Here is a 14163-nt window from a genome sequence, read left to right on the forward strand (position 1 = left end):
TAAGACCAGAAACTATAAAACTCCTAGAGGAAAACATAGGCAAAACACTCTCTGACATAAATCACAGCAGGATCCTCTATGACCCACTTTTCAGAATATGGGAAATAAAAGCAAAAATAAACAAATGGGACCTAATTAAAATTAAAAGCTTCTGCACAACAAAGGAAACTCGAAGCAAGGTGAAAAGACAGCCTTCAGAATGGGAGAAAATAATAGCAAACAAAGCAACGGACAAAGAACTAATCTCAAAAATATACAAACAACTCCTGCAGCACATTTCCAGAAAAATAAAAGACCCAATCAAAAGTGGGCCAAATAACTAAACAGACATTTCTCCAAAGAAGACATACAGATGGCTAACAAACACATGAAAAGATGCTCAACATCACTCATTATCAGAGAAATGCAAATCAAAACCACAATGAGGTACCATTTCATGCCAGTCAGAATGGCTGCTATCCAAAAGTCTACAATCAATAAATGCTGGAGACGGTGTGGAGAAAAGGGAACCCTCTTTCACTGTTGGTGAGAATGCAAACTACTACAGCCACTAGGGATAACAGTGTGGAGATTCCTTAAAAAACTGAAAATAGAACTGCCACATGACCCAGGAAACCCACTGCTGGGCATACACACTGAGGAAACCAGAATCAAAGAGACACGTGAACCCCAATGTTCATCACAGCATTATTTATAATAGCCAGGACATGGAAGCAACCTAGATGTCCATCAGCAGATGAATGGATAAGAAAGCTGTGGTACATATACAAAATGGAATATTATTCCGTCATTAAAAAGAATATATTTGAATCACTTCTATGAGGTGGATGACTGGAGCCTATTATACAGAGTGAAGTAAGCCAGAAAGAAAAACACAAATACAGTATCAGTTCAGTTCAGTTCAGCAACTCAGTCGTGTCCGACTCTGCAACCCCATGAATTGCAGCACGCCAGGCCTCCCTGTCCATCATGAACTCCCGGAGTTCACTCAAACTCATGTCCATCAAGTTGGTGATGCCATCCAGCCATCTCATCCTCTGTCGTCCCCTTCTCCTCCTCCCCCAATCCCTCCCAGCATCAGAGTCTTTTCCAATGAGTCAACTCTTCTCAGGAGGTGGCTAAACTACTGGAGTTTCAGCTTTAGCATCATTCCTTCCAAAGAACACCCAGGACTGATCTCCTTTAGAATGGACTGGTTGGATCTCCTTGCAGTCCAAGGGAGTCTCAAGAGTCTTCTCCAACACCACAGTTCAAAAGCATCAATTCTTTGGCGCTCAGCTTTCTTCACAGTCCAACTCTCACATCCATACATGACCACAGGAAAAACCATAGCCTTGACTAGATGGACCTTTGTTGGCAAAGTAATGTCTCTGCTTTTGAATATGCTATCTAGGTTGGTCATAACTTTCCTTCCAAGGAGTAAGCGTCTTTTAATTTCATGGCTGCAATCACCATGTGTAGTGATTTTGGAGCCCAAAAAAATAAAGTCTGACACTGTATCCACTGTTTCCCCATCTATTTCCCATGAAGTGGTGGGACCAGATGCCATGATCTTTGTTTTCTGAATGTTGAGCTTTAAGCCAACTTTTTCACTCTCCTCTTTCACTTTCATCAAGAGGCTCTTTAGTTCCTCTTCACTTTCTGCCATAAGGGTGGTATCATCTGCATATCTGAGGTTATTGATATTTCTCCTGGCAATCTTGATTCCAGCTTGTGCTTCTTCCAGCCCAGCATTTCTCATGATGTACTCTGCATATAAGTTAAATAAACACAGTGACAATATACAGCCTTGACGTACTCCTTTTCCTATTTGGAACCAGTCTGTTGTTGCATGTTCAGTTCTAACTGTTGCTTCCTGACCTGCATATAAGTTTCTCAAGAGGCAGGTCAGGTGCAGTATACTAACACATATATATGGAATTTAGAAAGAAGGTAACGATAACCCTGTATGCAAGACAGCAAGAGACACAGATGTATTGAACAGTCTTTTGGACTCTGTGGGAGAGGCCGAGGGTGGTATGATACGAGATATGAGAATGGCATTGAAACATGTAAAATATCGTATGTGAAACAAATCTTCAGGCCAGGTTTGATGCATGATACAGGGTGCTCGGGGCTGTTGCACTGGGATGACCCAGAGGGATGAGATGGGGAGGGAGGTGTGAGGGAGGTTCAGGATGGGGAACACATGTACACTCACAGAGGATTCAATTCAATGTATGGCAAAAACCAATACAATATTGTAAAGAAAAATAAATTAATTAATTAAAAAAAACATGTCATGGGGATGTAATATACAGCACAGGTATTGTAGTTAATATTATTGTATTACCTTGTATGGTGGCACAGGATAACTAAACTTATTGTTGTAATCCCTGCACAATGTATACAAATGATGCATCATGAGTTGTACACCTAAAACCAGTATAATATTATACAACTATACATCAATAACATTACAAATAAAAATAACAAAATTTTAAAAAGAAAATTAGAGATACCGAGGGAACGTTTCATGCAAAGATGGGCACAATAAAGGACAGAGATGGTAATGACCTAATAGAAGCAGAAGATATTAAGAAGAGGTGGCAAGAATACACGGAAGAACTAAACAAAAACGTTCTTCATGACCCAGATGAAGATGATGGTGTGATCACTCACCTCGAGCCAGGCATCCTGGAATGTGAAGTCAAGTGGGACTTAGGAAGCATCACTACAAACAAAGCTAGTGGAGGTGATGGAATTCCAGTTGAGCTATTTCAAATCCTGAAATATGATGCTGTGAAAGTGCTGCACTTATATGCCAGCAAATTTGGAAAACTCAGCAGTGGCCACAGGACTGGAAAAGGTCAGTTTTCATTCCAATCCCAAAGAAAAGCAATGCCAAAGAACGCTCAAACTACCGCACAATTGCTCTCATCTCACACGCTAGCAAAGTAATGCTCAAAATTCTCCAAGCCAGCCTTCAACAGTGCGTGAACCATGAACTTTCAACCAGAGATCAAATAGCCAATATCCATTGGATCATCAAAAAAGCAAGGGAGTTCCAGATAAACATCTATTTCTGCTTTAATGACTATGCCAAAGCCTTTGACTGTGTGGATCACAATAACTGTGGAAGATTGTTAAAGAGATGGGAACACCAGACCACCTGACCTGCTTCCTGGGAAATCTGTATGCAGATCAGGAAGCAACAGTTAGAACTGGACACGGAACAACAGACTGGTTTCAAATCGGGAAAGGAGTTTGTCAATGCTATATATTGTCACCCTGCTTATTTAACTTATACGCAGAGTACATCATGAGAAACATCGGGCTGGATGAAGCACAAGCTGGAATCAAGATTGCCAGGAGAAATATCAATAACCTCAGATATGCAGATGACACCACCCTTATGGCAGAAAGTGAAGAAGAAATAAAGAGCCTCTTGATGAAAGTGAAACAGGAGAGTGAAAAAGTTGGCTTAAAGCTCAACATTCAGAAAACTAAGATCATGGCATCTGGTCCCATCACTTCATGGCAAATAGATGGGGAAACAGTGGAAACGGTGGCAGACTTTATTTTGGGGGGCTCCAAAATCACTGCAGATGGCGATTGCAGCCATGAAATTAAAAGGCGCTTGTTCCTTGGAAGAAAAGTTATGACCAATCTAAACAGCATATTCAAAAGCAGAGACATTACTTTGCCAACAAAGGGTTGTCTAGTCAAAACTCTGGTTTTTCCAGTAGTCATGTAAGGACCTGAGAGTTGGATTATAAAAGCTGAGTGCAGAAGAATCAATGCTTTTGAACTGTGGTGTTGGAGAAGACTCTTGAGAGTCCCTTGGACTACAAGGAGATCCAAGCAGTCCATCCTAAAGGAAATCAGTCCTGAATATTCATTGGAAGGACTGATGCTGAAGCTGAAACTCCAATACTTTGGCCACCTGATGGGAAGAACTGACTCATTGGAAAAGACCCTGATGCTCAGAAAGATTGAAGGCAGGAGGTGACGGGAATGAAAGAGGATGAAATGGTTGGATGGCATCACCAACTCAATGGACATTAGTTTGAGTAAACTCCGGGAATTGGCAATGGACAGGGAGGCCTGGCGTACTGCAGTCCATGGGATTGCAAAGTATCAAACACGACTGAGCAACTGAAGTGAACTGAACACATTCTCTTGTGCACGTGGAACATTCTCTACAAAACAAGTGTCAATAAATTTAAGAAAACTGAAATGGTATCAAGCATCTTTTCCAACTACAATGCTGTGAGACTAGAAATCAACTGCAAGGAAAAAAGCTTCAAAAAAACACAAGTACATGGAGGCTAGACAAAATGCTACCAAACAGTGAATGAGTCATTGAAGAAATCAAAGATGAAAAACAAACAAACAAACAAACAAACCCGGCAACAAACAAAAATGAAAACACAATAATCCAAAATCTATGGGATGTACTAAAAGCAGTTTTCAGAGGGAGGTTTGTAGTAATTCAAGCTTTCCTCAGGAAATAAGAAAAATCTCACATAAGCAACCTAACTGCACACCTAAAGGAACTAGAAAAAAGAGAACTAACAAAACCCAAAGTTAGTACAAGGGAGAAATCACAAAAATCAGAGAAGAAATAAATGAAATATATTTTAAAATATATAAAATAGCAATGCAAATAAGAGTTGATTCTTTGAAAAAGTAAATAAAATATATAAATCTTTAGCCAGACTCATCAAGAAAAAGAGGGTCCAAATCAATAAAATCAGAAATGAAAAAGAAGTTACAATCAACACCACAGAAATACAAAGGATCATAAGAGACTACTATGAACAATTAATTAGACATCAATAAAATGGATAACCTAGAAGAAATTAACAAATTTCTAGAAATGTACAGTCTACCAAGACTGAAGCAAGAAGAAATAGAAAATTTGAACAGATCAATTACTAGTAATGAAACTGAATGGGAAAATTAAAAAGGATGTATTTATTTTACAGCAGCAGGAATACAGCCAATATCTTATAATAACTTTAAATGAAGAATAATCTATAAAAATTTTCAGTCAGTATGTTGCACATCTGAAACTAATAGAATATTTGAAATCAACTACACCTCAATAAAACAGACATCACTAATCACAAGAGAAATGCAAACCAAAACTACAATGAGATATCACCTCACACATGTCAGAATGGCTATCATCAAAAAGACTACAAATAACAAATGATGGTAAGCTTGTGGAGAAAAGAGAACACTTGCACACTGTTGGTGGGAATGTAAGTTGGTGCAGCCACTGCAGAAAAGAGTATGGAGGTTTCTCAAAAACTTAAAAACTGAACTACCATAAGACCCCGAAATTTCAATCCCAGGTATATATTTAAAAAAAAGAAAAACTAATCCCAAAAGATACATGCACCCCAATGTTCATACCAGCATTATTCACAACAGCCAAGATATGGAAGGAACGTTAAGTGTCCATCAACATAGGCATGGATAAAGAAGATATGGTATATACATACAACAGAATACTACTCAACATTAAAAAGAATGAAATTTTGCCATCTGCAACAACATGGATGGACTTGGAGGGTATTATGTTCAGTGAAATAAATAAGTAGGACAGAGAAAGGCAGATAGTGTATGATGCCACTTATATGTGGAATCTAAAAATGAAAACAAACTATTGAATATAACCAAAAAAGAAGCCTCACAGATATAGACAATAACCTAGTGGTTATCCGTGAGGAGAGACAAGAGAGAGGGACAAGATAGGGGTAGTGGATTGATACGTACAAACTACTATGTATAAAATAAATAAGCTACAAGGATACCTTGTACAGCACAGGGAATACAGCCAATATTTCATAAGAACTATAGTGGAGTACAACCTTTAAAAATTGCGAATCACTATGTTGTACACCTAAAACATATAATATTGTGTATCAACTACTCCTCAATTTTTTAAAAAAGATAACTTTAAAGTCTCCACCAAAAATCTATTAGAACTAATAAATGAATTCAGTACAGTTTCAGGATTCAAGATTAATATATAGAAATGTCTTTCTTTTCTATACACTTAATAATAAGCTATCAGAGAAAGCAAGAAAACAATCCCATTTAAAATAGCATTAAAAAGAATAAAATTTGAAATAGCATTAAAAAGAATACCTAAGAATAATCTTAACCAAGGAGGTTTGGTTTCACCAAAGGAAGTGAAATAAGCTTTCATCAAGTGAAAGACCTATACTCTGAAAACTATAAAACACTGCTGAAGGAATTTAAAAATTATACAAAGAAATGGAAAGATAATCTATGTTCTTGGATTGGAAGAATTAATATCACTAAAATATCCATACAACCCAAAGCAATCTACAGATTTAATGCAAGCTCTATCAAAATACATGACAGGGAAAGAAATAAAAAAAAAAGAGGGGCTATGTGTATATAGCTCATTCGTTTTGCTGTACTGGAGAAACCAATACAACACTGTAAAGCAATTATACTCCAATAAAAATTAATTAAAAAAAAAAAACTAAAAGAACCTACAAAAAAGTGAAATATATGACATTGTTTACCCAACAATAAATTCACCCAAAGAATAAATAATCCTGAAATTTACGTGAAACCACAAAAGACCAAAGTAATCTTGAGGAAAAAAAAATAAAAAACAAAGCTAGAGGTTTCACACTCCCTGGCTTCAGACTATACCACAAAGCTATAGTCATCAATGCACTTCCCTGGCAGTCCAGTGGTTAAGACACCTGATACCGCCCTTTCACTACAGGGGGCTTGGGTTCGATCCCTGGTCAGAGAAGATTCTGAATGCCATCAGTTCAGTTCAGTTCTTCCAGCCCAGTGTTTCTCATGATGTACTATGCATATAGGTTAAATAAGCAGGGTGACAATATACAGCCTTGACGTACTCCTTTTCCAGCCATGGGGTGTAGCAAAAAAAAAAAAAAAAAACACAAAAAAACTCAATATGGTACTGGCATTAAGAACAGACACATGGATCACTAGAACAGACGAGAAAGTCCAGAAATAAACCCAAGTACTTATCGTCCATCTATGACAAAGCAAGTAAGAATATACAACAGAGAAAACAGTCTCTTTAATAAGTGGTACTAGGAATACTGGACAGCTGCATGTCAAAGAAATTAGAACATTTTCTCACAGAACATTAAAAAATAAGCCCAAAATGGATTAATGACCTAAATGTAAGACTGCTAAGTCACTTCAGTTGTGTCCAACTCTGGGCAACCTCATAGACGGCAGCCCACCAGGCACCCCCGTCCCTGGGATTCTCCAGGTAAGAACACTGGAGTGGGTTGCCATTTCCTTCTCCAGTGCATGAAAGTGAAAAGTGAAAGTGAAGTCGCTCAGTCATGTCCAACTCTTAGTGACCCCATGGACTGCAGCCTACTAGGCTCCTCTGTCCATGGGATCTTCCAGGCAAGAGTACTGGAGTGGGGTGCCATCGCCTTCTCCATAAGGCAATGTAAGACTAGATACTATAAAACTCCTAGAGGAAAACAGGCAGAACACTCTTTGACATGAATCACAGCAATACTTTTTGGGATCTGTCTCCTAAGACAAAAAAATAAAAGCAAAAACAAGCAAATGAGACCTAATTGAACTTAAAAGCTTTTGCACAGCAAAGGAAACCATATACAAAACAAAAGAACAACCTACTGGATCAGAGAAAATTTTTGCAAAGGATATTACTGACAAGGACTTAATATCCAATATTTATAAAAACAAGTCGGGCTTCTTTCATAGCTCAGTTGGTAAAGAATCCGCCTGCAATGCAGGCGACCCTGGTTCTACTCCTGGGTTGGGAAGATCGGCTGGAGAAGGGATAGGCTACCCACTTCAGTATTCTTGGGCTTCCCTTGTGTGGCTCAGCTGGTAAAGAATCCACCTGCAATGCAGAAGACCTGGGTTCGAGCCCTGGATTGGGAAGATCCCCTGTAGAAGGCAAAGGCTACCCACTCTAGTATTCTGGCCTGGAGAATTCCATGGACTGTATAGCCCATGGGGTCACAGAGTTGGACACGACTGAGTGACTTTCACTCCACTTCATACAACTCAGTATCAAAAAATGAAGAACCTAATGCAAAAATGGGCAGAAGACCTGAATAGACATTTTTCCAAAGAAGATACACAGATGGCCAACAGACATATGAAAAAATATGCTCAACACTGTTAATCATCAGAGAAACGCAAATCAAGACCATAATGAGATCACCTCATACCTGTCAAATGGCTATCATCAAAAGGATAACAAATGTTGGCAAGGATGTGGAGAAAAGGGAATCCTACACTGTGGGAATGTAAACTGGTGCAGCCACTATGGAAAACAGTATGGAGGTTTCTCCAAAAGACTAAAAGTAGAACTATCGTTCGATCCAGCAATTCCACTCTTGGGTAAATATCAAAGAAAACGAAAACAGTAATTCAAAATGATATTTGCACCTCAATGTTCACAGCAGCATTATTTACAACAGCCAAAATATGAAAGCAACCTAAGTGCCCAGTAACAGATACATGGATAAAGAAGATGCGGTATATATATACAATGGAATACTTCTCAGTCATACAAATGAATGAAATTATGCTATTTGTAACAATGTGGATGGACCTAGAGAGTATTATGTTTAGTGAAATAAGTCAGACACAGAAAGACACTGTATGATTTCACTTACATGTGGAATCTAATAAATGAAACAAATGAACAAATGTAACTAAACAGAGACAAAATTATACACACAGAGCAAAAAAAAAACAGGTGGTTGTCTGAAAGGAGGGGTGGGGGGAGGAGAGAAATAGGTGAAGGAGATTAAGAGGTAAAAACTTCCAGTTGAAAAATAAATGAATAACTGGTATGAAATGTACAGTGTGGGGAATATAGTCAATAATTATAGAATATATTTTATGGTGACAGACTCATGGTGACCATTTTTACATGTATAGAGATAATGAATCACTATGTTGTACAACATCAGGAAGTTCACGGTTCATATATTGCTGAAGCCTGGCTTGGAGAATTTTGAGCATTACTTTACTAGCGTGTGAGATGAGTGCAATTGTGCAGTAGTTTGGGCATTCTTTGGCATTCCCTTTCTTTGGGATTGGAATGAAAACTGACCTTTTCCAGTCCTGTGGCCACTGCTGAGTTTTCCAAATTTGCTGTCATATTGAGTGCAGCACTTTCACAGCATCATCTTTCAGGATTTGGAATAGCCAATTGCACTCATCTCACACGCTAGTAAAGTAATGCTCAAAATTCTCCAAGCCAGGCTTCAGCAACATGTGAACCGTGAACTTCTTGATGTTCAACCTGGTTTTAGAAAAGGCAGAGGAACCAGAGATCAAATTGCCAACATCCGCTGGATCGTGTAAAAAGCAAGAGAGTTCAAAAAAAACATCTATTTCTGCTTTATTGACTATGCCAAAGCCATTGACTGTGTGGATCACAATAAACCGTGGAAAATTCTGAAAGAGATGGGAATACCAGAACACCTGATCTGCCTCTTGAGAAATTTGTATGCAGGTCAGGAAGCAACAGTTAGAACTGGACATGGAACAACAGACTGGTTCCAAATAGGAAAAGGAGTACGTCGAGGCTGTATATTGTCACCCTGTTTATTTAACTTATATGCAGAGTACATCATGAGAAACGCTGGACTGGAAGAAACACAAGCTGGAATCAAGATTGCCGAGAGAAATATCAATAACCTCAGATATGCAGATGACACCACCCTTATGGCAGAAAGTGAAGAGGAACTCAAAAGCCTCTTGATGAAAGTGAAAGTGGAGAGTGAAAAAGTTGGCTTAAAGCTCAACATTCAGAAAACGAAGATCATGACATCCGGTCCCACCACTTCATGGGAAATAGATGGGGAAACAGTGGATACAGTGTCAGACTTTATTTTTCTGGGCTCCAAAATCACGACAGATGGTGACTGCAGCCATGAAATTAAAAGACACTTACTCCTTGGAAGGAAAGTTATGACCAACCTAGATAGCATATTCAAAAGCAGAGACATTACTTTGCCAACAAAGGTCCGTCTAGTCAAGGCTATGGTTTTTCCTGTGGTCATGTATGGATGTGAGAGTTGGACTGTGAAGAAGGCTGAGCACCGAAGAATTGATGCTTTTGAACTGTGGTGTTGGAGAAGACTCTTGAGACTCCCTTGGACTGCAAGGAGATCCAACCAGTCCATTCAGAAGGAGATCAGCCCTGGGATTTCTTTGGAAGGAATGATGCTAAAGCTCAAACTCCAGTACTTTGGCCACCTGATGTGAAGAGTTGACTCATTGGAAAAGACTCTGACGCTGGGAGGGATTGGGGGCAGGAGGAGAAGGGGACGACAGAGGATGAGATGGCTGGATGGCATCACTGACTTGTTGGATGTGAGTCTGAGTGAACTCTGGGAGTTGGTGATGGACAGGGAGGTCTGGCGTGCTGCGATTCATGGGGTCGCAAAGAGTCGGACACGACTGAGCGACTGATCTGATCTGATCTGATGTTGTAGAACAGGAACTAACATATTGTTGTAGGTCAATTATACTTCAAAAGGAAACAAACTAAAAAAAGAGAGATTAGATTGGTGGTTACCAGAGGGAGTCAGGTGGGGGAACTGGGTGAAGGCAGTCAAAAGGTATAAATGAGATATAGGCAGTTCTAGACACCCAAATCAAGGGGCATCTTGAGTTTGACACTTGAGAAAGGGAGAAATTGGGCTGATTCTTAGACTTATCACACAGCAAAAGCCAACCGAACTTGGAGTAATCAAACTGAACAGAAAATACTGAGCCAAAGTTGATGCTATTTACCATCCCTTCTCATTAAATCATCTACCACCATGGAGGTTTCCATGATATGGTTTGCCTACAGCCTCTCCTATCAGTCCTTCTCTGTCTCTTGCAAACTTCTGTCACTCTTTCAATATTGCCTAGCTCAGTGAGTATACCACCCGCCATTCAGTTGGGCAAATCAGAAATTCAGATCTTTTTCTTAATCATTTCCTTTTACTCCTATGTCCAAACTACCATGAATTGCCATCAATTTTACCTTCTAAATACCTCTTTAATCTCTTCACTTCTATTACCACTACCTGGACCAACACACCATCACCTCTGGCCTTGCCTATTGAACAGCCACATCCCTGCTGTGTGGATCTTGGGCAAGTCTCTTCACATCTCTGGGCTTCAGTTTTTTAACAGGTGAAGCGGGGATAAAAAACAGTAGCTACCACATTCACATAGGGTTGTGAAGATTCGATGACAATCTGTAGAAAACCCTTTAGGGCAAGTGCATAACACAGTAAGTGCAATGTAAATGATAGCTTTTAAAATTTTACCTGCATTCACAGACACTCAGCAATCCATTCATTCTCCACCCTGTAGCTTGCTTTAGGTACAATTCTACCTCAGGCACAAACTTTAAGGATAACTAAAAATTCAGTAATTAAGATAAAGGATCTTTTAATGCAGTATTCCCTGGTGGCTCAGAGGGTAAAGCGTCTGCCTGCAATGCAGGAGACCCGGGGTCGATCCCTGGGTCAGGAAGATCCCCTGGAGAAGGAAATGGCAACCCACTCCAGTACTCTTGCCTGGAAAATCCCATGGACAGAGAAGCCTAGACTACAGTCCATGGGATCGCAGAGTCGGACACGACTGAGCGACTTCACTTTCACTTTTCTTTCAATGTAGTATTTGGGCTTCCCTGGTGGCTCAGCTGGTGAAGCATCCTCTTGCAATGCGGGAGACGTGGGTTCGATCCCTGGGTTGGGAAGATTCCCTGGAGATTGGAACTGCTACCCACTCCAGTATTCTGGCCTAGAGAATTCCATGGACTATACAGTCCATGGGGTCCCAAAGAGTCTGACACGACTGAGTGACTTTCACTTTCACGTTCAATGTAGTCTTTACGTTAATGCAAATATAATCCATGAATAACTGATGACGAATATTTCAAATCAAAGTAGAATCCAACCGCGCACGTACTCCACCATGCCTCAGGCGACTCATTTGTTAACTGTGGGCCGACAGTTTCCCCACGTGACTTATTCAAACTCCCCACCGTAATACTGCCTCGATCCCCACCGGGCAGAGGAGCCCCCGCCCCCGCCCCAGGCCCCGGGGTTTTCAACTCCGGAGCTGAGGACAGGGACCCGCTCGCCTCAGCCGGCGCCCCCAGAGCTGCCCGCTTACTGCATGGCCGCATCGAGATACGGAGTGCGGTGGAAAACTCCCTCCAGCTCCCGCAGCTGCTCCAGCGTGAAGGTGTGCCGGGAGAGTCGGTGGCGCCTGTCTGCCGCCTTCCGAACCTCGACGGCGGCTCCCGGGCGCTGCTCCTCCCCGCCCTTCTCTCCGTCTTCGCCGCCGCCCGCGCCCGCCTCAGCCTCTACCTCAGCCTTGGCCTCGCGGCTTTCCCCATCCGGGGGGCCCGCATCTCCCGCGCCCACATCGCCGCCTTCCTTTTCTTCTCCTTCTTCATATCCCGCCTCTTTCCCCTCCGCGGCTGCTCCCTGCTCAGGTTCGGACTGAGCCTTCGGCTCCTCTCCCCTCTCTCCAGGAAGCGAGACCTTCGCGGGCTCGGCCTCTGCAAGACAAGAAACCCAAAGCCAAAGATCAGGCCGTCGAGCGAGCCCGCTGAGGAAGAGGCAGGAACCCGCCGCGTCTGAGGAGGAATCCTCCCGCTCGCCCCTCCCTAGGGAAATTCGTTTCCAGGAACCCTGTGAACCGAGCGCCCAGCCTGCCACTGACCGTGAGCTTCTTCCCGATTCTCCTTGACCCCCAGCCTGAGGAAGCCCGCGACGGCCGCGTCGGTGTTGGCATCGGCATTGTGGCCACGCTGCGGCTGAGGCTTCATGTTCCGACCGCTGTCCAGGAGGCTGTGCCTTCAGCGGAGGCTGTCCTGGATCTCCCGAGACCCCGGCTCTGGACTCAGGGCTAGAAGCGGCGGCCCGCGATGTGGCACCGTTAGGGCTACTCTGGCGTCGGGTCAGGACTAGAGTCCGGATACACGGTCTCTGGGGGTTTATCATCGGTTGCTGGGGGTTGGGTCAGCTGAGGTGTGCATGCGGCAGGAGCTAGGCTGTCCTGGGGGCCGGGGCGGGGTGGGCAGGAGGTGCGGGGGCGGGGGCGACTCCAGGTGCGCACCACGGGGGGCGCTGGTAGGGAGCGTGAGAGAGAGCAGAACTCAGGCAAACTTAGTTGCAACTTAGCTGACCAAGTACTGCGCACTTGGTCCGGCGTCTTCCCAGACCAAGGGCCTGTGCCTGATTTGTGGACGGGAAAAGCAGGCCCTCACCCTAGCTCCGTAGACCTTGGAGACACGTTTGGGGACTATCTCCTGGCTCAGCCCGCCATATCCAGCAGCCAGTACTAAGTAAGGAGAAGCAATCAAACTAATACGTTCACCCCTTGGTGTCGCCGGGGATTGGTTCCAGGACCCTCAGGGGATACAAAAATCTGCGAATGCTCAAGTCCCAAAGCGGGCCCTCCGCATCTGCGGATGTGAAACCCACAGATATGGAGGGCCATCTGTTTGTTTACAGGAAAATAAACCCCGTGTATAATTGGACCAGCTAGGCCTTTGCTTGCTCTGAGTTTTTGCAGTGAGGCTGAAGTCCGAGTCTGCCATACAAAACAAAACCCAGCCCACCCCCTTAAGAAAGGCCGTTAGCCTATTTTAGTAACGAATCCACATCAAATTGCAAGTGTAGAAACTTGCACAGTGTTTAGAACACTCAAGAATGCTTATGGGGTACAGAGAGAGCCCCTTCCTTTTGTTTTTGCCTTTGTTGCAACTATGTATTGAGCTACATCTTTATAAACAGTTCCTATTCCTTCTGGCTGTAAATGCTCTATAGAGGTATACATGTCTCCTGTGGTGGACCCCTGTGGACATGGCTAAATTACCTGGTTTCTTGTAGCTGCCCCCCACCCCCTTATCTCCCCTAATCATGTTTTCTAGAAACCTTCCTGAGCCCTTGCTGAAGAATAAATACATTTTATTTATTGTCAAATAAGAGAGAGCCAGGCCAGATTGCAGGCTCTATGATTTTTCCTTGAAGAAGTGTTTTATGGATGCCCCAAGACTTGTTGCCTGGAGAATCCCAGGGACGGTGGAGCCTGATTGGGTGCCGTCTATGGGGTCGGACAGAGTCGGACACAACT

General features: G+C 42.5%; 1 protein-coding gene across 1 annotated transcript in view; it reads right to left on the reverse strand.

Annotated features, from left to right (window-relative positions):
• LOC139181170 (rhox homeobox family member 2-like) overlaps positions 1–13010 on the reverse strand; it is a 29569-nt gene extending 16559 nt beyond the window's left edge. The window contains exons 1-2 of the mRNA XM_070784063.1: positions 12748–13010; positions 12193–12583 (exon numbers count right to left, since the gene is read on the reverse strand). Of these exons, the coding sequence (XP_070640164.1) occupies positions 12193–12583; positions 12748–12853 (497 nt within the window). The 5' untranslated portion in view covers positions 12854–13010. The remainder of the gene's footprint in view (positions 1–12192; positions 12584–12747) is intronic.
• Between the last annotated feature and the right edge of the window lie 1153 nt (positions 13011–14163).

Source organism: Bos indicus, chromosome X (genome assembly GCF_029378745.1).
Source record: "Bos indicus isolate NIAB-ARS_2022 breed Sahiwal x Tharparkar chromosome X, NIAB-ARS_B.indTharparkar_mat_pri_1.0, whole genome shotgun sequence".
Lineage (NCBI taxonomy): Eukaryota > Metazoa > Chordata > Mammalia > Artiodactyla > Bovidae > Bos > Bos indicus.